General features: G+C 40.3%; 1 protein-coding gene across 3 annotated transcripts in view; it reads left to right on the top strand.

Annotated features, from left to right (window-relative positions):
- Positions 1-24,425, top strand: part of grik1.L (glutamate receptor, ionotropic, kainate 1 L homeolog) — a 238,566-nt gene that overhangs the window by 136,061 nt on the left and 78,080 nt on the right. For all 3 annotated transcript variants that reach the window (XM_041583393.1, XM_041583391.1, XM_041583392.1), the window contains exons 4-5: positions 7,115-7,296; positions 19,202-19,255. In XM_041583393.1, coding sequence (XP_041439327.1) covers positions 7,115-7,296; positions 19,202-19,255 — 236 coding nt within the window. The remainder of the gene's footprint in view (positions 1-7,114; positions 7,297-19,201; positions 19,256-24,425) is intronic.

Below are 24,425 nucleotides of genomic sequence, written 5' to 3'. Positions count from 1 at the left end.
AAGCCTGGGGCCAAAGTGATGGAAGGGGCATGAGTTACAGAGGAAAGCCACACCTAGGAAGAACAGCAGGCAGGCCCAATGCTATTGGATACAATTCTTTGCAGCCTTCAGCGACTATCAGATGTTAAGTAAGTTAATAGTTAAATATTTGATAAATTTAATGGTACATTGCCCTACACTCAATGCTTTTGGTTTATGTTGGTCGTTATTTATGTGATTTAATAAATAAGCTGCAGCCTTTTTCAACCAAGATATCAGATGTGGTCGGTTTGTTATTTAAAGAAAAGGGGGCGAAGCTTGGTGTTGTTGGGGGGGGCTTCAGATTGACGCTGCCCCTGTTAAGTGGTTGCTTCAAACCAAGAACTTTATTGAACAGTGCAGTAGCAGGTAATAGCATCTTCGAAGATATTCTGTGTAAATAGTGGAAATGCTTCTCACTTGATATACTAATAGGCGAATATATTTGCCAGGTGTGAATTTGCGTCGAATTTCTGCATTGCCCCGCCAGCAAATAAATTTGCAACGCTGCAGCAAAAATCCACCTTCGAAAATTGCGACGCCGACGACTATTGTGATGCTGCCCATTGACTTTAATGTAATTGGAAAAAATAGGCGTGCATCAAATTATCGCCGGTGTCAATTTTGACACACCCAAATTTATGCTGTTTTGTGAATTTTGTGGGAAATTGGCACATTTTTCAGCAAAGTGAACAGGACAAATTCAACCATCACTAGTAGTAACTCAGGTCAATCCCTATCAGGGGTACTACAGCACCTACTGGGCAAACCATGAACTACAATGGACCCAGGAAAAGGGACATAGCTGCCTGGGTGAATCAAAAGACCACTTAGGTATCCAAATTACAGGTTTAGGTTACATACGTAAACCTCAGGGTCTCTACTATGGTTGCCACCATTTCATAAATGTTCTTGTTATGTTTTGGTAGCCGAGTAGAGTATAACAGTGCTTTATTAGCAGGCTCATGCAGCCATTACACAACAGTAAGCAACTCTAACACCACATTTATTCTTGGCACAAAAAAGTTCTTTATAGCAGTAAGTGCAGTTTCATAAGTCTCATCAGCTTATGGTAAGGTATAGAATATACGCTGTCCCTCTGCTCCCAGGCAGTGAATAAGTAAAGCAGGCTTTCTAGTAGCAGGAATCTCCCCTTGGTCAGCAGCAATAATGTAATTTTCAAACATACGGATCCAAGCACTAAAAGGTATGCTAGGCTCACCAGGGTTTGGGAGATAAGGTGCAGGCTGCTACAGAGATAGACATCCCATCCTCATCGCCAATTTGTTATGTTTTGGTAGCCGAGGATGAGTAGATTATAACAGTGCTTTATTAGCAGGCTCATGCAGCCATTAAACAACAGTAAGCTACTCTAACACCACAGTTCTACTGGCTGTGATGAAAAAGGGGTGGGACGTGATGTAAAAGGGGTGGGTCATGATGTAAAGGGGTGGAGCCACATCACGGCGATGGCCAGAAGGAAGAGAACAGTTAAGTTACCAGCGGATTGGAGTTTTGTTAAGGGTATTACAAATTTATCGGCAACTACATTGCTGGTAAATTTGTAATACCGGCCCCGGCCTTGGCAGGTGTTTTACCAACTTAGTTGGTAAAATACCGGCTGGGTGGCAACCCTAGTCTCTACATTTGCAGAGGTTCTAGCAGTACTTAGGAACATTGAATTGAACGTTGTGACTACTTTTGAAGTTTACTGTTCCATTTAATACATACTGTAAATATAACAGAGAAATAGATAGCTGCAGGGTAATAGATTGCGCTCTCTGATGCTGAAGATAAGTATGTAGGAGGCCAATATCTCTAAAGGTGGATGATGTCACTTGTGAATTTCATCCAAAAATGTCATTAGTGTTGCTAGACACGGCCTTGCCTTCATTTTTCAATGTTGATATTTACAGTATCGAAATGAGAATCTGCTTTCCCCCTCCCTATTTGTTTTATATTTTAGCGGTGTATTGATTAATAGTGTGTGGTCCCACATTAAAGGGCATTTATAATCCTAGAATTCTGAAGCAATATTGGAAAAGCATTCATTAATCATGGCTAACAACTAGCCTTATTTATGATGCCGTTTAAATGTGTTCCTTATTTCATCCCAAATATGCATTTTTATTTTGGTTCTGTAACAACCATGACTTGGTTAATATGATTGTAACCTGATGATTTAAAGAGACACACAACTCATGATTACATCTTATTGAAATAACTTTGTGTTGTGCTTTTTTTTCTTTTACTTTTTTTCTATTTATTTTTATGTTTGGTTTTCCTCCAGCCTGGAGGAGCACCCCTCATGCCTTTATTCCAACAGGCATCCTTTATTCTCCCTACTTTATTGTAAAGCATTTGCTCAATTTATGGGAAAATCCATGGAGCAGATAATTGTGGTTATTAACTGAAAATGTAGATTTGAGCAGCCCTTAGATATACTCACTGGCCAGCACAACTACATGGCATAGACAGTGCAGTTCCCATTACCTGCTGATGGAGCTGGGTGTTTTATTGGCTCTTTCCTTAGAGGACTTTGGTGACACTTAGGGGCAGATTTAGCCAGGGTTGAAATTCGAATTTGAAAAACATTAGAAATTTGAATTCAAAAAGACCAACTGAAATTAAATCTAAATTTTTTTTAGCCGAATAGGTCCGTTTTCAATTTAATTCGAATCAAAACTTCGATTTTTCAGAGTCCACCAATTGACTCCAAATGGGTTCTAGGAGGTCCCCCATAGGCTAAAACAGCAATTCGGCAGGTTTTAGATGACGAATTGTTGAAGTTGAATTTTTAAAGAGACAGTACATGATAAATTTCAAAATTCTGATTTTTAAATTTTTTTCAAATTCAAATCGAATTTGGACTATTCCCTAGTCGAAGTACACAAAAATTAGCTCGAAATTTTAATTTTCACTTCGACCTTTGATAAATCTTCCCCTTAGAGTCAGGGCACACGCTCAAATTTGGGAAGATTAGTCACCCGGCAACAAATCTCCTCTTCTTCGGGGAAACTAATCTTCCCAAACTGCCTCCCGCCGGCTAGAATATAAATTGCATTCAGAGAGCTTCGTAAAACTTCACGAATTGAAGGGGAACTAAACCCCCCTTTTAAAAAGAGAGTCCCCATCTAATAGCCCTCATTCACCCCCTCCCCCATTGTCACAGAAATTCGTACAGACCTTCCCATGCAGAGTAGCGCAGTGGAGCTCATGAACGCCATCTTCAGTATCTTGGGATCCTCCTCTTCCCTTCAGCTATTTACATAGCATTCCAGCGATACAGTGCCTTCCCATACACTTCTACTGTGCATGCGTGATAATGACGGTCATTTAGTGAATGTATTAGAGCAGTGATCCCCAACCAGTAGCTCGTGAGTAACATGGTGCTCTCCAACCCCTTGGATGTTGCTTCCAGTGGCCTCAAAGCAGGAGCTTATTTTTGAATTCCAGACTTGGAGGCAAGTTTTGGTTGTATAAAAACCAGGTACACTGCCAAACAGAGTCTCAAAGTAGGTTGACAATCCACATAGGGGCTACCAAATGGCCAATCACAGCACTTATTTGGCAGCCCAAGAACATTTTTCATGCTTGTGTTGCTCTCCAACTCCTTTTACTTCTGAATGTTGCTCACGGGTTCAAAAGGTTGGGGATCCCTGTATTAGAGGATACCGAATGTGGCGCCCATGAGCTCCGCTGCGCTACACTGCATGGGAGGTCTGTGCGACTTTCTGTGATAATGGGGGAGGGGTGAATGGGGGTGATTAGATAGGGACCCCTCTTTTAGGAGTGTGGTTTAGTTCTCTTTTTCAGGGGTTCTTCATCTTTGAGTTAAATTTAAGTATGATGTAGAGAGCGATATTCTGAGACAATTTGCAATTGGTTTTCATTTTTTTATTATCTGTGATTTTAGACTTATTTAGCTTTTTATTCAGCAGCTTCCCAGTTTGCAGATTCAGTAATCTGGTTACTAGGGTCAAAATGACCCTAGCAACCATGCATTGATTTGAATAAGAGATGGGAAAATGAATAGGAGAGGACCTGAATAGTGATGGGTGAATTTATTCGGCAGGCGCGAATTCACTGCGATTTTGCGCGATTCGCCGTCAGCGAATAAATTCGCCCGAAAAAATTAGCCGGCGTCAAAAACGAGACGCCGCCGCCGTTTTGCGAATATTCCGCCGTTTCGCGAATTTCGCACAAAATTCGCAAATTTTCCGGCTAAGCGAAACGGCACAAATTCGCCCATCACTAGACCTGAATAGAAAGAGGAGTAATGAAAAGTAGCAAAAACAATACATTTGTAGCCTTACAGAGCATTTGTTTTTACATGGGATCAGTGACTACTAATTGACATAATGTAGACACACCTGCTAAGTAGCTAGAATTTCTTGTGAAAATCGAAGACCGGAGAAGTGTTTTTTGTAGGGATGCACTGAATCCACTATTTGGGATTCGGCTGAATCCTCAAATCCTTGGTGAAAGTTTCGGGCGAAATACCTAACCAAATCCGAATACCATACCTATGAAAATTAGGATTTAGATTCGGTTCGGCCAGGCACAAGGATTCATCCGAATCCTGCTGAAAAAGGCCGAATCCTGGCTGAATCCCGAACCGAATCCTGGATTCGGTGCATCCCTAGTTTTTTGATAAAGTGTAACATTTCGCACTTGCTGTTGTAACCGAAACCTTAACTGATTTTTGCATATTTTTTATGCAGGTATATTTCTGGCAGTTGAAGCTCGAGAGAGCAACCTTAGGAAACAAAATGATACCAGATGTTCAGGACCTGACACGATCAATTTATAGCATGAAACACATAATTCCACCCAAACCATAAAAGTCAACAGGGTGGAATTCGGAGGTTTTTGGGGACATTCGAAATCCGTGCCGTGAAATGCTCTACAAAAAAAGATTTGAACAGAACTATAGCAAGATTCATAATGTGGGTGGGTTTGGCAGAACTGTCCTTAAACTGTCCACACCATTAGTGCATGTTTTTGAATAGTCTCACAACAGCACCTATATTATCTGAATGACTATTTCTGCCAGAATCACTTATTTATTCATAAACATTTACTACTGATCTATGCTGCAGATCAATGATCCCCAACCAGTAGCTCACGAGCAACATGTTGCTCACCAACCCCTTGGATGTTGCTCTCAGTGGCTTTAAAGCAGGTGCTTATTTTTGAATTCCAGGCTTAGAGGCATCTTTTGGTTGCATTAAAAACGAGGTGGAATGTCAAGTATCGTAGGCTGCCCGTCCACACAGGGGCTACCAAATAGGCAATTATATTTCTTGCTTGTGTAGTTCCCCAAATCTGAATGTTGATTAACTGTGTTGAATGGATGCAATACATAGTAAATTCTAAGCCTTTTCTTCTAAAATACAGATACTTATCTCATGAATCTAACTAGATTTCTACCATTTGGACCTTGAGTATCTACATTCATGGTTGGATGATTGGTTGACTCCCCTGCGCTGCCTTTATAATCTTGAACTTCCAACTGGGGTTAAATAACTTCTGAATGGTGGCTTGTCTTATTGGCATTTTTCCAAAAAACATGTCTGTCATGTAATTTTGCATGCTTTTTAGGAATTGTGGAAGGTTGTCTGAGTTAATCAGTAAAAAGGGAGCTACACGATCGTCCAATGGTTAACATTGCTGCCTCACACTGCTGCTGTGCACTAGGTTTGATTCCATCAAGGACCATATAATAAGGAAATATAGTAGAGCCCCCAATTTTGTTTTATTTGACCAAAAAATCGGAGAAAATGTGTAAAATCCGGGAAAATGTAAGCAGTGACATTTCTCTACAGGAAAATGGATGTTCTGGGTATACTGTATGTGACCAGGGAACAGCAGATATCAGGCAACTCCTGAACGAGGAGGCTCACATACAGGCTGGAGAATCTCATCCATTTAGTGGCCCCGGATGGTGAACCAATGTTAAACTAAGGAGTCAGGGGAAATAATGCACAAAATTGCAACAATAGTTGTGAGTCCCTCCAAAAACAGTCAAGATTATTAAAAAAATGCAAAAATATTTATTAGGACATAGTAGAAAACTATGCACTATGAGTAAGTGCCCTAACAGGCACAAAACGCGTTAGGCCATTTTCTAATATGTCCTAATAAATATTTTTGGAGGGACTCACAACTATTGTTTCAATTTCGTGGATATACACCTGTGGACTGGGGTGGGGTGAACTGTGAGTATATCCCCCCCCCCCACATAAACAAATATTTGCTCGCATGCATCATTTATTGCAAACTTTTTGATTGTGGTAGTGAGCATGCTGGCCCCTGGCCCCTGTTCCTTCTGTTTTTGAAATAATGTACATTCAGTTCTTTATTGGGGAACTTGTATAGACATTCATAATTAAATAAATAAGATATGTTTGGGAGGAGGGGGAATGGGAGGAGGGGGGAGAGGGGAAGAAGTGAGAGGAGGGAAGAGAGGGGAAGAAGTGGGAGATGGGAGGAGGGAGGAAGAAATGGGAGGAGGGAGGGAGGGGAAGGAGGGGGAGGGAGGAGAGGGGAAGAGGGGGAAGGAGTGGGAGGAGGGGGGAAGGAGAAGGAGGAGAGGGAAAGAAGTGGGAGGAGGGAGGGGGGTGAAGGTGAGGGGAGGAGGGAAGGGAGAGGTATACAGGGCAGTGGACTAGGGGTAGGCAGAAGACACTTAATAGGTACTTGCCAAGCGCCCCCTCATCGTTGCACCCTAGGCAGGTGCCTCTGTTGCCTAACCCTAGTTCTAGCCCTGCAAATTAATCCATTTGAAAAGATTCCATGCTTACTTTTATTTACATATTTTTTCAAACATAGCAGTGAGAATCTTTTGGAAACATAAAGTTAGCTATAAATATTCTTAAAAAATGAATAAGAGGATCGTAGGTACCTTGTTCCGCTTCAGAGAATAGCTAGAAACATCTGCATGTAAATGAATGGCTTCTTTTATAACAGCAGCTGCTAATTGCTTTTTACCATACAAGTGCTTTCATCGATTCGTTAACTACCTACTTGTATGCGTTTTACTGTACGGCTAAATTTATTTGTTCCTTCATTTTTTTTTTTTTTAACTTTCTAGGCTTAATTCGCCTGCAAGAACTCATCAAAGCTCCATCAAGATACAACATCAAAATAAAAATTCGCCAATTACCCTCAGGAAACAAGGATGCCAGGACGCTGCTCAAAGAAATGAAGAAATCCAGGGAGTTTTATGTGATTTTTGATTGCTCACACGAAACCGCAGCAGAGATACTCAAACAGGTACAAAATGTTTTGATCTGTTTGTTGTTGTTTTTAGTTCTTTAACGTGGCAGTTTTGTTTATACATAACAGATAAGGGTTGGAGAGGCTTTTTCTGCATCATTTACATTTCATTTCAAACCATTGTACTGCAGTATAGTTCTGCCCAACACGTATCATTTGTACAGTATATCTGGAAACAGTATTAGTGTAGATAAAAAGAAGGTTCCGTTGATTTTTATACTTGCCAATTTTTGATAGATCTAGTGCAGTTGGAATACAACATACCAGTATTATCCAGGTAACTTATCATAATATCGCTTGTTTATCATTGCTGGACTGAAGGGCTAAAGGGCACAAATTTTACACCCGATAGGGTCGATGCAATTGTGTCCATAGCATTGGAAGGTGTAAGCTGTGCTTTGAACCTTCCAGCTCATTGAAAATCCAGCACAAGCCAAACATCTCAGTTACTGGTTTGTTCCTTAAAAGGAAGGGTAAAGGTAAGGTAAACCCTCAAAACGAATTAATTTAAAGTTGCTAAACACTTCTGCAATTGACATAAATTATTTTCTAGTTTTCAAGACATTAGCCGTTTTATATATATGGCGTTTGAAATCACAGCACCCCCTGCTGGTCATTTATTTAGGCTGACTGTGCACAGTTTGTGAGAAAAGGAAAGTCCTGAATCAGAAATGAATTTAGTGCAGGGGTGATCCTAGTCTCTTTGCCACCACAAGCAGGTGGCAGAGGTTCTAGGATCGCCCCTGCACTAAATTCAAGCAGACGGCAAAGGTGTTAGGATCGCTCCTGCACTAAATTCAAGCAGACAGTAAAGTTGCTAGGATCGCCCCTTCACTTAATTCAAGCAGGTGGCAAGGGTGCTAGGATTGCCTCTGCATTAAATACAAGCTGGCTGCAAAGGTGCTATGATCGGCCATGCACTAAATCCAATTTCGAATCAGAATAACATTATAAGACTTTCCTTTTCTCACAAACGGTGCACAATCAGCCTAAATAAATGACCAGCAGTTGATGCTGTGATTTCAAACTACCCCCCTCCCTGTGCTCGCCTTTTTTGGTGTTAAGAGGGGGACCAGAGCATCCAGTCTGCTAGTGCAGAGAAGCGCTTTCTGCCCCTGAAGAGCTCAAATTTCTGGTTTGAAAACCGGAAATTCGGCTCTAAAAGTTACCAGGAGCGGCATATTTGCCACCCCTGGTAATCAGTGGGGCTCTGCTGCTTGAGGCGAGTTTCTCAATTTGTTTTATTGGTGCAGTGTCCCTGATTTAGTAAATCACAATAATTAAATTTTCTGCTGACAGTTAAAATGAACAGTGGGTGAAGACTTCAAAACGCATTGGGTGTAAGTTTGGGACCTCTGGCAGTTGCAGGTTGCAAATGATTTCTTTCCTTATGGTAATGGTAATGACAGGACTGTGAAATATAACCCAAAAAAGGTGCCTTTATTCAAACGCAAAAGAGATCTTTCACAACTATTAGTTGAGGTCTGACAAAGTCAGAGCAACAAACAAAATTTTTTTTTTTTTTTACAGGAAAAGAAAAAAGAACCCCACCATTAGTTATGATTCTAAGGTTGACTGGAAAATTCTAATAGGTGATGCACCCTACTTATTTAACAACAATAATTCATAAGAAATTGTACTAAAAAAGGTTTTAAAGTGCCAGTGCCGTTATAACCACAATAACTTTTCCTGAAACGTACGTCGGCGTTCTCAGTAATCCTCTTTTGCTCAAATTGAATCTTTTTGTAAATTCGGTCTATAACTAATAGTCTGGTTGGGTTTTTTCAACGGAAGTGGGGGCAAGAATTTTTGGGTCAAATCCTCTTCTATTCTATACAACCTCTTAAAATCTTCTTTCCATTCTAAGGGGCCGACGGTTTGTGGCTTTTTAGGGTTACCTAGCCTCTTTTAAACATCTAGGGCAAGTTAAATACCAAGCCACAGCCCCGGTTACCCTGTCCTGCCTTATCTTTGTGGTGTCCCAGGCTCTAGAAAAAATCAGGTAGCTAGTTTACGGGACAACTCCACCATCTATTTTTTCTAATTTCTACTATCTAATTTTTTGGGATTTTGACTACATTGTTTAACCCACTATCATGTTTGGTCATTTTTAACTACTTTTTAATTCAACTAATTAATTTTTTTGGGTCTAATAGTCTAAATTATTGCACTGCACTTTACTTAAATAATGAATTTTTCTATTTATGGATGAATTTGAGGAGTAATATTATCTCACAGATGAAGAATTAGTTCGATTTTTCAAACTTTTCGATCTTAAAGTATTCAGGAAAAGTTATTGTGGTTATAACGGCACTGGCACTTTAAAACCTTTTTTAGTACAATTTCCTATGAATTATTGTTGTTAAATAAGTAGGGTGCATCACCTATTAGAATTTTCCTGTCAACCTTAGAATCATAACTAATGGTGGGGTTTCTTTTTTCTTTTCCTGTAAAAAAATGACAGGACTGTATTATACCCACTGGTGGCAAATCCTACTTATAATTAACTGTATTATTCAGATGCTGCTTAGAGAACACATATAGACAAGTAGTAAGTACAGAGAGGTATGGTACAGTATGTGACAGAAAAAGCCACTTGAAGTTTTTTTCCCCGTGTATTCAGCACAGGTTGGACCATTTTAATCTATTTAATGGTTATATGTGTCTATTATAATTTCCGTCCCCAAGGTCTTATTTTCCTTGTCTATTGTGTGGCTTCCCCATTCAGGAGAAAACGCAGGGCTGATGATGAAGTTTCATTCATTGTGCGGCCGACACAATTCAAGAGCAGAGCGACAGACACTTTCATTCTCTGTTACAGAAAGCTCCAGCGCATGTAGAAAAGAAATTGGAATGTTATGCAGTATTCCACAGCACTTTTACATTTACAGAAATACAGCGATTACCATTATTTTACAGCAATCTGACAAGCCCGATGGAGTTTAAATGATCAGAGGGAAGACAATGTAAAGAATATGCACCAGATGGGTGCTGTGTATAATCTCTTACAGTGATTGCACTAAAGGCTCCTGACATGCTAAATTTAATATGTTAAGGGGGCAGAGGATTCAGGTGGGCTACACCCACCTCTAGGGTTGCCACCTTTTCTGGAAAAAAAATACCGGCCTTCCTATATATATATTTTTTTTCCCTATTAATAACATTTGGATCAACCATCAGTTTTACCGGCCAGGCCGGTAAAATACCGGCCAGGTGGCAACCCTACCCACCTCTGATTTTCTGAAGGCACCTAGTATGGGTTAACAGAAGCAGAACAGACGCTGGTAACTACAGGGTTTCTCTTGTGCTAAGAAAGGGGCGCAGAATTAGTCTAGGGCTAGAATAAAGCAACAGGCAGGTGTGGAAAGCAGGGATGCACCAAATCCAGGATTCGGTTTGGGATTTGGCCTTTTTCAGCAAGATTCAGATTCGACAGAATCCTTCTGCCAGGCATATAATTTGCATATGCAAATTAGGGGCAGGAGGGAAATCGAGTGTCACAAAACAAGGAAGTAAAAAATGTTTCCCCTTCCCACGCCTAATTCGCATATGCAAATTAGGATTCAGATTCGGCTCTGTATTCGGCCGAATCGTTCACGAAGGATTGGGGGATTCGACTGAATCCAAAATAGTGAATTTGGTGCATCTCTAGTGGAAAGCACTACACCCAGGTAGAACCTTCTTGTTAAGGGTTTCTGGCACCTGCCGTGACATGAGATAAAGGGGTGATACTAATACTGTTGCTTTGGAGTTCAGTCATTTTAAATTGTGATTAAGGGACCACAAGTTGATTTTAGAGCAATTTTTTAATTCATACACTGAGGTCCTGCACTATCTTCCGCCACTTATTTGGGTGAAATTAATGCGTAGCTTCTTGTTAGCCTATGAGCTCTCACACTAGTTTCCAGGGTGGGACTGGGCTGGCAGGACACCAGGAAAGTACCCAGAGGGCCCCAACCCCCAAGGGCCCTGCAGACCCAAACCTGCTCCCTACCTGATGCCCAAAGTTTCTTACCTTTCCCCAATCGTGGCCACGGAGGGGTACTTGCTGCATCAGTGTGTGGAAGACCCTACGACTGAGGCAGGGACCCCGGGGGTATGAGGGGCCCATGAGGTGGCAGCCCCGGTGGACTCTGGGCCTAGTCCGATGCTGAAAGTTTTGTCTAAAACCCCTTCGTCCACAATATGACCCATTGGTTTGTCTGGGAACCTGATGTTATCCCTTTAAAGAATACAAATCTGTTGGGGACTCATTGATGATTGGTATAGGGTCACCTGATTTGGAGGCAGATGGGACAGCACTTCTGTAGGGATTTGATTGGTTATACAGGTATGAGATCCGTTATCCGGAAACCCGTTATCCAGAAAGTTCAGATTAGGGAAAGGCCGTCTCTCATAGGCTCCATTTTATCCAATTAATGGAAATTTTTAGAAAATGATTTCCTTTTCTCCCTGTAATAATAAAATAGTACCTTTAACTTGATCCAAACAAAGATATAACTAATCCTCACTGGGCGCAAAGCCAGCCGTTTACATGATTTTCTAGTAGACTTAAGGTTTGAAGATCCAAATTACAGAAATATCCATTTTCTGCAAGGCCCAAGGTCTCATGCATTCTGGATAACAGGTCCCATTACCTGTACAGTAGGCTTACCACTTGCTGGACTACATTGTACGACATCCACAAATGTTCTGATAACATAAGTATGCGCCTATATGTGCGGCAGTGGTTTTCTTACTTACAGTATGGGATTCAATCTCCTCTTAAAGGAAAATATCTGGTGGAAAGATTTGTTAAACCTAAAAAGTCAATGGGTGTTTTTCACAATGTTTTTTTCTGCTCATTGAAGCCATTAGCCGGTTTAGTGCTACCCTGTCTCACGCTAAATATATTGAAGACAACAATCGGTTTTCTTTGCAGCAACTGTTTTCGTGCAAACTACTTGTGGAATCCATTGGAACATTTCATTTTGATGAATCCATGCTTGGATCTATCCCATAGCTTATAGCAAGGTTATAAACCTACGAACTGCCATCGTTCCACTTACATCTAGAGCATCAAAGTGTTGCACCCCTATATCTCTCTCTAGATGACCTTAAAGATGAGCTTCCAAGAGTTTTTAGTATATGTAATAATATGTATCCAGCTCAAACCTGCCCCTAACTGGCTCTGAGGCTGAAACCCTCCAACCAAGGCTCTGAGCTCCCCTGTTTGGAATTCAAAATACACAGTTTCATTTGTTTTCAAACATCTACCCCCCAAGTAGTGATGGGCAAATTTATTCGCCAGACGCGAATTCGCAGCTAAATTCCGCGTTTCGCCACTGGCGAATACATTTGCGAAATTGCAGTGAAAATTTGCCGCAATGCCGCCATGACAATCCCAACACAGGTGACACATGCCCATTGACTTTAATGCAATTGGATAAAACTGGAGCGCATCAAATTGTCACGGGTGTCGTAATTACCGCCGGCATCGATTTTGACACCCGCGAATTGACGGCAGCGTCGAAAACGTTTTGCAAATTTTTCACCGTAATTCCGCCATGACAATACCAACACAGGTGACAATTTACCACAATTTACCACATGCCCATTGACTTTAATGCAATTGGATAAGATTGGAGCGCATCAAATTGTCACCGGTGTCGTAATTACCGCCATCGATTTTGACAACCGCAAATTGACGCCAGCGTCAAAACTCACGTTTTGCAAATTTTTCACCGTTCACGAATTTTGCTGGAAATTCACAAATTTTTGGGCGAAGCTAAATGGGTCAAATTTGCCCAACACTACCCCCAAGCGATCCTGTTAGTCATGACTTCTAATAAAATATAGAAAGTGCATGAAATACTTTATATTATCAGCTGCTGTCGTTGAAGCACAAGCCAAATAAACCGCTCATGGCTGAGCATACAAAATCGCACATTATTTCTCATAGCCTTTCCATAGAAATACCGAAACACTATCAAAAGACGGAATTTCTAGGTGCACTAAAGCAAGACGGTTTATGAGATTAGAGTACTGAGGTTAGAAGACTTTGCAGTTAAGCCTTCCGTACACATATTCTACCCATACACACCCGCTGTGATAAGCCTGATTTCCAAGACATTAAGTACTACAGATTGAGCCCATTTAAACCAGAGATAAAACATGAGACCCCTCGGGTCAGTGACCCCTCCTGCTCTTTAAAGTTATATCGTGGATGGATTTGCAATTACAATAAAGTTAATCAAGCCACAGGGGGTGACAGAATTGGAAGCACAGCTCTTATATATACACAGTTTAGAATGATTGTGTTATATGAACTCCTCGAGGCTGCAATAAATACCAGTAAACGTGCTCCAGTAAGAGGAACGTTCTGAGACTAACACAAATCTCTGATGCTCAGATGGGAGTCGCGGCTCCACCATATCTCTCAATTATCCTAATACGGCCAGTGTGCCATAACAAGACACTGGGTTCTCATCATGAAAGCACAGGAGACAATCTGCATGGGGCTTTCTGCATTGAGCAAAATGAGAACATCATCAGGACTAGCAGAGCACTTCATTAAGATATTCACTGGTTTGTGTATGGGACCCCGGGGCTGCTTTCATGTTGGAATGCTCTATGGTCTATAGAAAAGAACATTTTCATTTTGTTTACTTGGAAAAAAGAGTTTCATTATCTAGACCTGCCAATAACTGCAGTTACTTGTGCTGTGTTTCTTGTAATGTCATTGACGGAGCCCCCTCTACAAAGTTCATGCTTAAAATTACACGAAGCCTTAATATTTATAATATGATTATTTTTAAGAATTCTCTGCCTTAAAAGGCCATTGTTCCCATTCGCCCCCCATAGAACCGGGCAGCGTACATAGGAATACTGAAACACTGAAAATACTGAATAGGAAAACTGAAATAGATTTGTGGAGAGTTTACTTCACTACGGTTAGGGGCTGATTCACTAAATTCGAGTGAAGGATTCTAAGTAAAAAAACTTCGAATTTCGAAGGTTTTTTTGGGCTACTTCGACCATCGAATGGGCTACTTCGACCTTCAACTACGACTTCAAATCGAAGGATTCAAACTAAAAATTGTTTGACTATTCGACCATTCGATAGTCGAAGTACTGTCTCTTTAAAAAAAACTTCGACCCCCTAGTTCGGCAGATAAAAGCTACCGAAGTCAATGTTAGCCTATGGGGAAGGTCCCCATAGGCTTGCCTACGTTTTTTTGATCGAAGGATATTCCTTCGTTCGTTGGATTAAAATCCTTCGAATCGTTCGATTCGAAGGATTTAATCGTTCGATCGAAGGAATAATCCTTCGATCGTTCGATCGTATTTTCTGCGCTAAATCCTTCGACTTCGTTATTCGAAGTCGAAGGATTTCAATTCCTAGTCGAATATCGAGGGTTAATTAACCCTCGATATTCGACCCATAGTGAATCAGCCCCTTAATGTTCTTGTAATATATTGACTTAAATAGATAGGGGAATTACAGACAGTAGCGAACAGTAATAGCGTGGCCCTCAGGTTTGAATATATCTACAGAAAAAAAGAAGAAAAAATAAAGGCATGGGGATTAGAGGTGTCTTGACTTGTGGTCACCCCCTCTCCCCTCCCTTATGCAAACCAGTTCAGGCAGACCAATGAGGTCCAATATGAATAAATAGCTAGAGTAGCATATACAACTTCACCTTTAATATTATCATTTAAAACAAATAATTAAAAACACTGGGCCATGCCCACACAGTAAACCAGAAAGAACATTAATACAGACTCACTGCTCCATACTACTGTGGGCAGTGCAGGACCGTTGCCTTAAAAAACATACATTAAAAAATAAGCAAAAAGTTGGTATGTGAGTGAAACGTTAGGCAAATACTACTGAATGTTAGAAAATACCTGAGAGTGCATGCACATAAGCTAGACGTTAGAGTTTTCGCAGGTAAGTACCCTTTCCCTTTCAACCAGCCCCACTCCCCAGTGCCCAATTCTGCCTATCTACGTGGGGAGTGGATAGGGCCTAGATCCCCCACAGTCCACCTATGTTGCCCTATGCGTTTCGCTGTTAAAACAGCTTCTTCAGGGGCATAGGTGAAATATATTGACTTAATTATATGAAAAAAAAATAGAATAAAGATTTTTCTAATATAGCGATGGGCGAATCTCTCTCTCTCTCTCTTTGGAAGCACATCCGAAAAGTCGCCTGCGTTAAATTCAATGGGCGTCCGAATAGCGTTGACGCAAGGGACTTTTTCGGATTATAGTCCAAATTATTTGACAATGAAATGCAGAAGTTCATAGTGAATTCGCCAGCAGCGAAACGCAGAAGTTCGTAGTGAATTCACCAGGCGAATTTATTCGACCATCACTATTCCAATGCTAATTCAACTCTCAACAAAATTTTTTCAAATAAAGCTTTCTGAATGACTAAGGCAACATTGTTTGCTTAGGGAGGACATAGAGTAGGGGATCAGAGGGAAACCTGAAGGGAGGGAAAACCTTTTTTAACCAGGCCGCATTGGGGGGAACAGTGTTTGTCCATCCTTTTTGGTCAGTTTGACTCAAGGGGCAGGTCTTTCAGTTGAGGTTAATGTCCTGGGTTTGATAGGTAATTTCTGGATGGTGGTGAGGGAATGCTTGTGATAATGGAAAGTGGGTCAGTATTCCACTGTTTGGTAGAATATTATTGGTACCTCCTTGGATACTGGTCTGAGAGGTGGGGTCTGGAGTGAGGCTTACTTTGCTTTTACTGATTCATCTAAGTGTAGTGGTGACTGGCGTGTTGGTGAGTGTTCCAGTGTTGTTTCTGAGTTTATAAGGGTCATTTACAGTGTGCCGATTCCATTTTTTAGACAGCAATTGATCTTGTTTTTGCCATAATACAGCAAATTCCAGTGTAGTTGCATACACATTCTGTGTTTCATATGCTGCAAAAGTTGTGAAAATGAATGTGATTGTGAGTATGTTTTTTCAGGATTTTTATCAGGATTGTATCACTTACAGTGCACAGCTTTAACATGGTATTTGTTTGAACCTTGGAATTATTGCTATGTTCAGAATGTCATTAGTGCTAGGGCTCCGCATCTTCATCAGGTGCACTAGTACATGGTTGGACCTGAGCTAGGGGTAGGTAGACAGGCATGTGCCTAGATGTTCTGATAAGTGGGGTCAGTCTGCAGGTGAGGGGGCCGGCGCGAGTTCTGTTGTAGCAAACCAGCTATTGGGCAGGCGAGTAAGGGGAGAGGGATGATCTTGAGGGAAAGTTCTTGCCTTGGACACCTGAACTTCTTAGCCTTTTGCTCAATGCAGAAGAAAAGTCTGGATGGACACTATGGTGTTTAGCACAACTATAAAGAAGTCAAGGTTGGGGTGCAAGTACTGTGTCATGGCATCTGCAACTGCATTCATAAATGTCTTTTTTTTTTTTGCTTTATATTGTTAAAGCCATCATTTAACAGATCATGTTCTCAGGCAGTGTGGACATCCATTGTGAGATCTCAGTTTGTGCCTTTAATTATATCTTTGGGCAATGAATAGGCTTGATGACACCCAACAATTTAATAATTAAATAATGGGATATAAAAAGGTCTATGTACCCCCTACTGTAAACTCTAAGGATATTATAATTGACTGATGAGCCATGTGATCACAGACAAACAAGCAAACATCTCACCGAAAATGAATTGTTCCGATGGGCGGCTTACAACACATGCTAGAGATGAATAGTCATGTAACTGTCCATATTGGCTATTTGAGCATGCTGCACCTTAGTATAACAAAATACATTACTGCCACACTGTCTGACCCACTGGTTAAGTCTGGGTTGCTAACACAAACTAAGGCTGGACAAGTGATGACTCTCCCTGAATTGGCCCCAGTTTCTAAAGTCCAAGTCAAGCCAAACAAATGATCATGATGGACGCCGAAGCAGACCCTGCATAAAAATGCATGAGTTGTCAATGTGGTCCTCATCCAACAGGATACCTGCCTGTATCATTCAAGCAAGCCTCACACAATAAGCAACTTACTTAGTCTGAGAAGGTTAATTCAGCATCTTGCATGGGCCCTTGTAAGGCTAGCTTTCATCTTCCTTCACATCTATCCTATAGTCCTATCAAAAACTGTTAGATACATAGGATGTATTTAATGAATTTTTATTTTTCCATCAAATCAACTTTCTCCTTAATTTTCTGTTAGCAAATAATAATAAAAAGCAGAGTAGCTAAGCAGGGATTGGCTGGTCCACACATACCACTTTATGTCCTTTTTCCAGGGCCCTTGTGCCAGGAGCATGTGCTGGTTTAGTTTGTCCAGACCTGACTTTGATTGCACATATTGCTGCTCAGCCAGAACTGGGAAAAGCAAGATGGTGTACAGTATATCAATCCCAGCTGTGCTCCTTATCAAAAGGGCAGTATTGGGGGTCCATTGTGTTGCAGGTTTGATGGGTTAGGGATGTCTCTGGATAGTCTCTGGGGTTTTTAAAAGGCTCTGTAAAAATCAGAGCAGGTATTTTTAGTCCGCCTTTAATAGAACAATTGGCAAGTTCCACTCCATAATCCTAGAATGTATTGCTTACTATGTAACTAAGAATACTTCAAAGGGGAAAAAAACACAATATCAGAAGAGTATAATACTCCCTTTCAAAACACACTGTAAATAATTGCTGACAATAGAGGGTTTGGCTCTTTGCAGTGTGTTGTAAATCTCGCTCTCTATCTCTCAGACTCTTTAAAGCATCTTGAAAGCTGGAAATACATTAACTGGATATGAAAGGTGCCAATTCGCCAACCCGAGCTTCATTTCATCTCTACCATCAATTCCTCCTGGAATTCTTTTTTTAAATATATCGCTTTGTTTTTTTGGGGCCATTTATAGCAGTAATCATCACAAGTGAATAAACCCAATTTCTTATATTTAGCTCCTATGGGAACACTTTTCTGCACAGAAGGAAGCACACACAGATCTTCTTTTTATCAAACGGGAGATTTATCCTGATGCGGATTCTTCCTTCTCAGTGATTTCAAAGCATGTGCCTTTCCTTTTAGGAATTATTTTGACAGCCAGCAAGTCACCATAACTGTGGCTTTAATTAACAGAACAAAACCACTGCTTTATTTTAACTGGGCTGAATATATTCATGGAACTTACATTAAAGCGATCTTTTCACTGAAGGCGATGGGTTATAGTGAAGGTCCCCAACATTTTTCACCCGTGAGCCACATTTAACTGTAAAATTTTTGCGGGGCAACAAAAGCATGAAAAACATTTCTGGGGGGCCAAATCAGGGTTGTGATTGGCTATTTGATAGCCCCAATGTGGACTTACAGTGTACCGCCTACAGGAGGGTCTCATTGACTTTACACCTGTTTTTTATGCAATCAAAATTTGCCTCCAAGCCTGGAATTCAAAAATAAGCACCTGCTTTGAGGCCACTGGAAAAAACATCCAACATGTTGCTCATGAGTAGTGATGGGCGAATAAATTCACCAGGTTGCAAATTCACGGTGAATTTCCACCTTTCGTGAAACTGACGCAAACCAGTGAAAATTTGTTGACGCCAAAATACTTTTGGACTCGCACTGGAAAAGTCGCTTGAGGCAAAACCGTCTTCTGTCAACATTATTTGGACGCCCATTGACTTTAACACCGGCGTCAAAATTGACTTGGGCGTCAAAATTTGCGTTTTGCTGATTATTCGCCGTTTTGCAAATTTCGAGGGAAACGTAGCGTTAGACACTTCGACGGTTAGTGAATTTGCCCCCTTGTGTAAATATCACAAGAAATGGAAACATTTATTAAATATTGCAAATTAAGAGTATTGAGCACATCTTACAAAAGCTCAAGAATAATATATAATTGTAAGATTTATTTAAATTTTACAATGTTAACATCTTTCTTTCCTCCCCAGATTCTTTCAATGGGAATGATGACAGAATACTACCATTACTTTTTTACAACAATGGTAAGAAACTAATTTCATCCATGTGGTGATCGGATGTGAGTGTGATAATCACCTTGTCTCTTATTGCCATCAGTAACAGAATATATTTCTTTGTTTCGCCTCTGGACAGACAATCGAAGAGACTGAGAAAGACAGGTTAAGAATTTTGGGGGTGCAGGGGCACAAAGCTTTGAAATAAGGGTTGATGCAAAGAATCATTATAAAGTGATATTAAAGGAACAGTAAGACACAAAAAGTAAAGTGCTTTAAAGGAATGACAATATAATTCCGATAAAACGGACGTGTTTGCTTCAAAAAATACAATAGCACAGGATACACAGTAGATAACAGATAAGTACTACTATAGTTTATATAAACAAGCTGCTTTGTAGCCATGGGGGCAGCCATTCAAGCACAGGATACACAGTAGATAACAGATAAGTACTACTATAGTTTATATAAACAAGCTGCTGTGTAGCCATGGGGGCAGCCATTCAAGCACAGGATACACAGTAGATAACAGATAAGTACTACTATAGTTTATATAAACAAGCTGCTGTGTAGCCATGGGGACAGCCATTCAAGCACAGGATACACAGTAGATAACATATAAGTACTACTATAGTTTATATAAACAAGCTGCTGTGTAGCCATAGGGGCAGCCATTCAAGCACAGGATACACAGTAGATAACAGATAAGTACTACTATAGTTTATATAAACAAGCTGCTGTGTAGCCATGGGGACAGCCATTCAAGCACAGGATACACAGTAGATAACAGATAAGTACTACTATAGTTTATATAAACAAGCTGCTGTGTAGCCATGGGGGCAGCCATTCAAGCACAGGATACACAGTAGATAACAGATAAGTACTACTATAGTTTATATAAACAAGCTGCTGTTTAGCCATGGGGACAGCCATTCAAGCACAGGATACACAGTAGATAACAGATAAGTACTACTATAGTTTATATAAACAAGCTGCTTTGTAGCCATGGGGGCAGCCATTCAAGCACAGGATACACAGTAGATAACAGATAAGTACTACTATAGTTTATATAAACAAGCTGCTGTGTAGCCATGGGGGCAGCCATTCAAGCACAGGATACACAGTAGATAACAGATAAGTACTACTATAGTTTATATAAACAAGCTGCTGTGTAGCCATGGGGACAGCCATTCAAGCACAGGATACACAGTAGATAACATATAAGTACTACTATAGTTTATATAAACAAGCTGCTGTGTAGCCATGGGGGCAGCCATTCAAGCACAGGATACACAGTAGATAACAGATAAGTACTACTATAGTTTATATAAACAAGCTGCTGTGTAGCCATGGGGGCAGCCATTCAAGCACAGGATACACAGTAGATAACAGATAAGTACTACTATAGTTTATATAAACAAGCTGCTGTTTAGCCATGGGGACAGCCATTCAAGCACAGGATACACAGTAGATAACAGATAAGTACTACTATAGTTTATATAAACAAGCTGCTGTGTAGCCATGGGGGCAGCCATTCAAGCACAGGATACACAGTAGATAACAGATAAGTACTACTATAGTTTATATAAACAAGCTGCTGTTTAGCCATGGGGACAGCCATTCAAGCACAGGATACACAGTAGATAACAGATAAGTACTACTATAGTTTATATAAACAAGCTGCTGTGTAGCCATGGGGGCAGCCATTCAAGCACAGGATACACAGTAGATAACAGATAAGTACTACTATAGTTTATATAAACAAGCTGCTGTTTAGCCATGGGGACAGCCATTCAAGCACAGGATACACAGTAGATAACAGATAAGTACTACTATAGTTTATATAAACAAGCTGCTGTTTAGCCATGGGGGCAGCCATTCAAGTACAGGATACCTGTGAAATTACACCAGTGAAAATTGCGCTCAGCAGTTCGAAGTCATGCTAGCGCTGGCTAATTAGCATACAACATGCAGTTAAAGTACAATGGCCGTATAGGCTGCAGCAAATACATTACACTACACAAGCCCAGGGAACCTTAATAAAATTATATAAAGTTGTTATAATGCCCTACACATGTTCCCACAGTATAGTTTAGGTGCCATATGTTAGCAAATGTAGGGAGGAAGGAGGGTACTCCAAAAAAAAAAATTACGATCTTTTTCAGTCTATCACCCTTTAAATAGGAAAAGTCGCCAGCATTTTTTGGCACTTAGAAAAATGTTCAGCTTTTTTTTGAGGAACTCCTATCTACTCTATTGCACTTCGCCTGGCCTGAATTTTTGCCAGCGTTAGCCACTTCGCCCTTTAGTAAATTTCCCCCTATGGGAGACAGCCTTTCTGTAATACAGAACTTTCTGGATAATGGGATTCTGGATCCTATACCTTTATCACTTTAAGGGTTTTTATGGTATTATGTATATCACAACTTCACTTCACCTGTGTCTTTAATACTCATTAAATAACTTCAGGTTCTAAATGGCTTATTTCTATTATTAACTTATCTTAATTCCTCTTGAATTCCAAATTAAAGCCTCAACTAATAAGGTGAGTGGAATGCAGCAAATAGAGAGGGATTTACGTCAACTAATTTGGTAATTTCTGAATCCATTGAATAGTTATTGTCTCTGCAGCTATTTAAATGCAGACTTCATTGTCATTTGCCCAAGAGCAAGTTTGAGAAAAGGTTTCGATAATATATTATGATTTATGTTATTGTGCCTCACAGAAGTCTTTCTTCACTTTTTCGCCTAAGTATTTGAGTCCCTGTCATGTGCTCATTATACAGGTATGGGATCCATTATCCAGAAACCTCTTATCCAGAAGACTCTGAATTATGGAAGGGACATCTCCCATTTTATCCAAATAATCCAAGTGTTTAAAAATGATTTCCTTTTTCTTTTTCTCTGTTATAATAAAATTGGGTTTATTTAATGTGTAAATTATTTTTTAGTTGACTTAAGGTATGGAGATCCAAATTACAGAAAGATGTTCACCTATAATTGAAGATTAACTATGATTATGGTCGTATTGCTAAGACAAATCACAAAATGTTCTAGCTGTCAACTTTTGCTCCAAACATTCTCCTTCTATAAATGTCCATACTGTGTTAGAATAAACATCACAAAATGTACTCACACTTGTCCAATCAAACACACAGACACACAAATTCTAAACATTTACTCTTCACCTCTGACAATGTTCGGCCACACTTATGCTTTCCTTTTTGCTGCTTCCCTTCAAATATGTGTTGTACCTTCACATGACCTTCTCTAAAAGAGAGTCAGCTCTTCTTTCACTCTTACCATCCCTTCAGCAAAATGTTATGTCTTTTCAGTCTGTCCCTCTTCTGTGAAAAAGTGTCATCCCTTCTCCTAGCCTTTCTCTTTGTAAAAATGCAATGTTATATCTTCTCCCACTGTCACCTTCCCAGCTGTCAAATCATGTGTCTTCTCATCTCCCGTTGCTGCTTTTCTTCTGTAAAATAAAGTCTCACTTGCTCTTCCGCTGCCATTCGATTTCTGCAAAACATTTAAGTCAGCTGTCCTCTCCTCACTATAGCATTGACATCTGCTGATACCCCTTTCTGCAAAAAGTGTCAGCTCTGCTGTCACTACCAACTCACTTGGCCTTTAATAAAACTTGTCTTTGCTTCAGGCAGGAGATAAAACCCAAATATATTTGTAAATGTATTTCTTAGTTAGTGATGGGCGAATTTGCGCCGTTTAGCTTCGCTGAAAAATTTGCGAGTTTCGCGCAAAATTCGCGAAACGGCGAAAAATTTGTGAAATGGCACCGGCGTCTCGTTTTTGACGCCGGCACCCGTTTTTGACGCCGGCGCCCGCTTTTTCGTTTTTTGACGCCAGACGAAAGACGCGGGCGTTTCGCGAATTTATTCGCTGGCGGCAAATCGCGCAAATTCGCGCCTGGCCAATAAATTCGCCCATCACTACTCTTAGTAGTTAGAGACTTTTGCAAGTCAAATCAGGTGAATCCACGTGTGACCCTTTTACAGTGCCACCTCCACCCACACCAGAACCCTTTTACGTGCTTGTCTTGTCTCGCTATTTAACTAAACACTAGCCTTTAGTGATGTGCGGGTTTTTCCTGACCCGCACCCGATCCATACCCGCCCTCCCTCCAACCGCGCCTGCCCAAGCCCGACTTCCGGCTTCCCTTTATAGACCTGCCCCACCCCGCCAATGACGTCACAAAAGGGGCATGGCGCGCGGCTATAAAGCCAGAAGTCGGCAGTTGAAGGTGGCGGCGGGGAGAGCAGGAGGAAGAGATCAACTTGGACCCATTTGCCATCTGCAAAGTGGGGTGCAAAGTCAGCCCGAACCCGACAGACCAGAGGGTAAACCCACAGGTATCAGGCCAAGCCCACACATGACTACTAGCCTTGGCAAATGAAATGTAAAGCCAAAAAAAGGATAACAACAAAATCTAAGAAGCTGCCTTGTACATGGCAGTTAAGTGAATACAACAAATAAACATGATATCCCATGTACAACTTAGAATATCATGCCCTTCTCGCCATCATGTAAATCCTAGAAGATTGGGTATTTTTGTCAGCAAGGTTGGAGTAGAAAATATACTGGAATTGGTTTCTTTCAGATGATGATTACTCATTTATCATAAGAATAGTCTTAAAAAAACACTACATTTGACCTCTAAGGGGCATATTTATCAAGGATCGAATTTAGAGTTTATAAAAACCCCCATAAAATCGAAATTTGGAAAAAAAACAACCATTCTAAATTTATTAAAAAATAATATTTTTTTTAAAAAATTCAGATGAATAGGATCGACCTGCAAACTTGAAATCAAATCAAATTCAAATCAAATTCTTTTTTTTTTTTAATTACATTTTTAAAAGTTCACCAAACAGCTCCATTTGATTGCAGGAGGTCCCCCATAGGCTAAAACACAAATTCAGTAGGTTTTAGATGGCAAAAGTCGAATCTGAATTCTTAAAGGGACAGTACATGATAATTTTTTTTTAAAAAAATGCTAAACTAGAATCGAATTTGGACCATTCTCTAGTCGAATTACACTAAAATAAACTCAAAACTCTAATTTAACAATTCTAATTTTCAATTCCACACTTAATAAATCTGCCCTTAAGTGTATAGGAAGGAAACTATGATGTGTACCCATACCATATAATTAATATAATGTTTTTGTCCTTAGTTTAAATTC

This window comes from Xenopus laevis, chromosome 2S (genome assembly GCF_017654675.1).
Source record: "Xenopus laevis strain J_2021 chromosome 2S, Xenopus_laevis_v10.1, whole genome shotgun sequence".
Classification (NCBI taxonomy): Eukaryota; Metazoa; Chordata; class Amphibia; order Anura; family Pipidae; genus Xenopus; species Xenopus laevis.
This window is presented reverse-complemented; position numbering and strand designations above follow the sequence as displayed.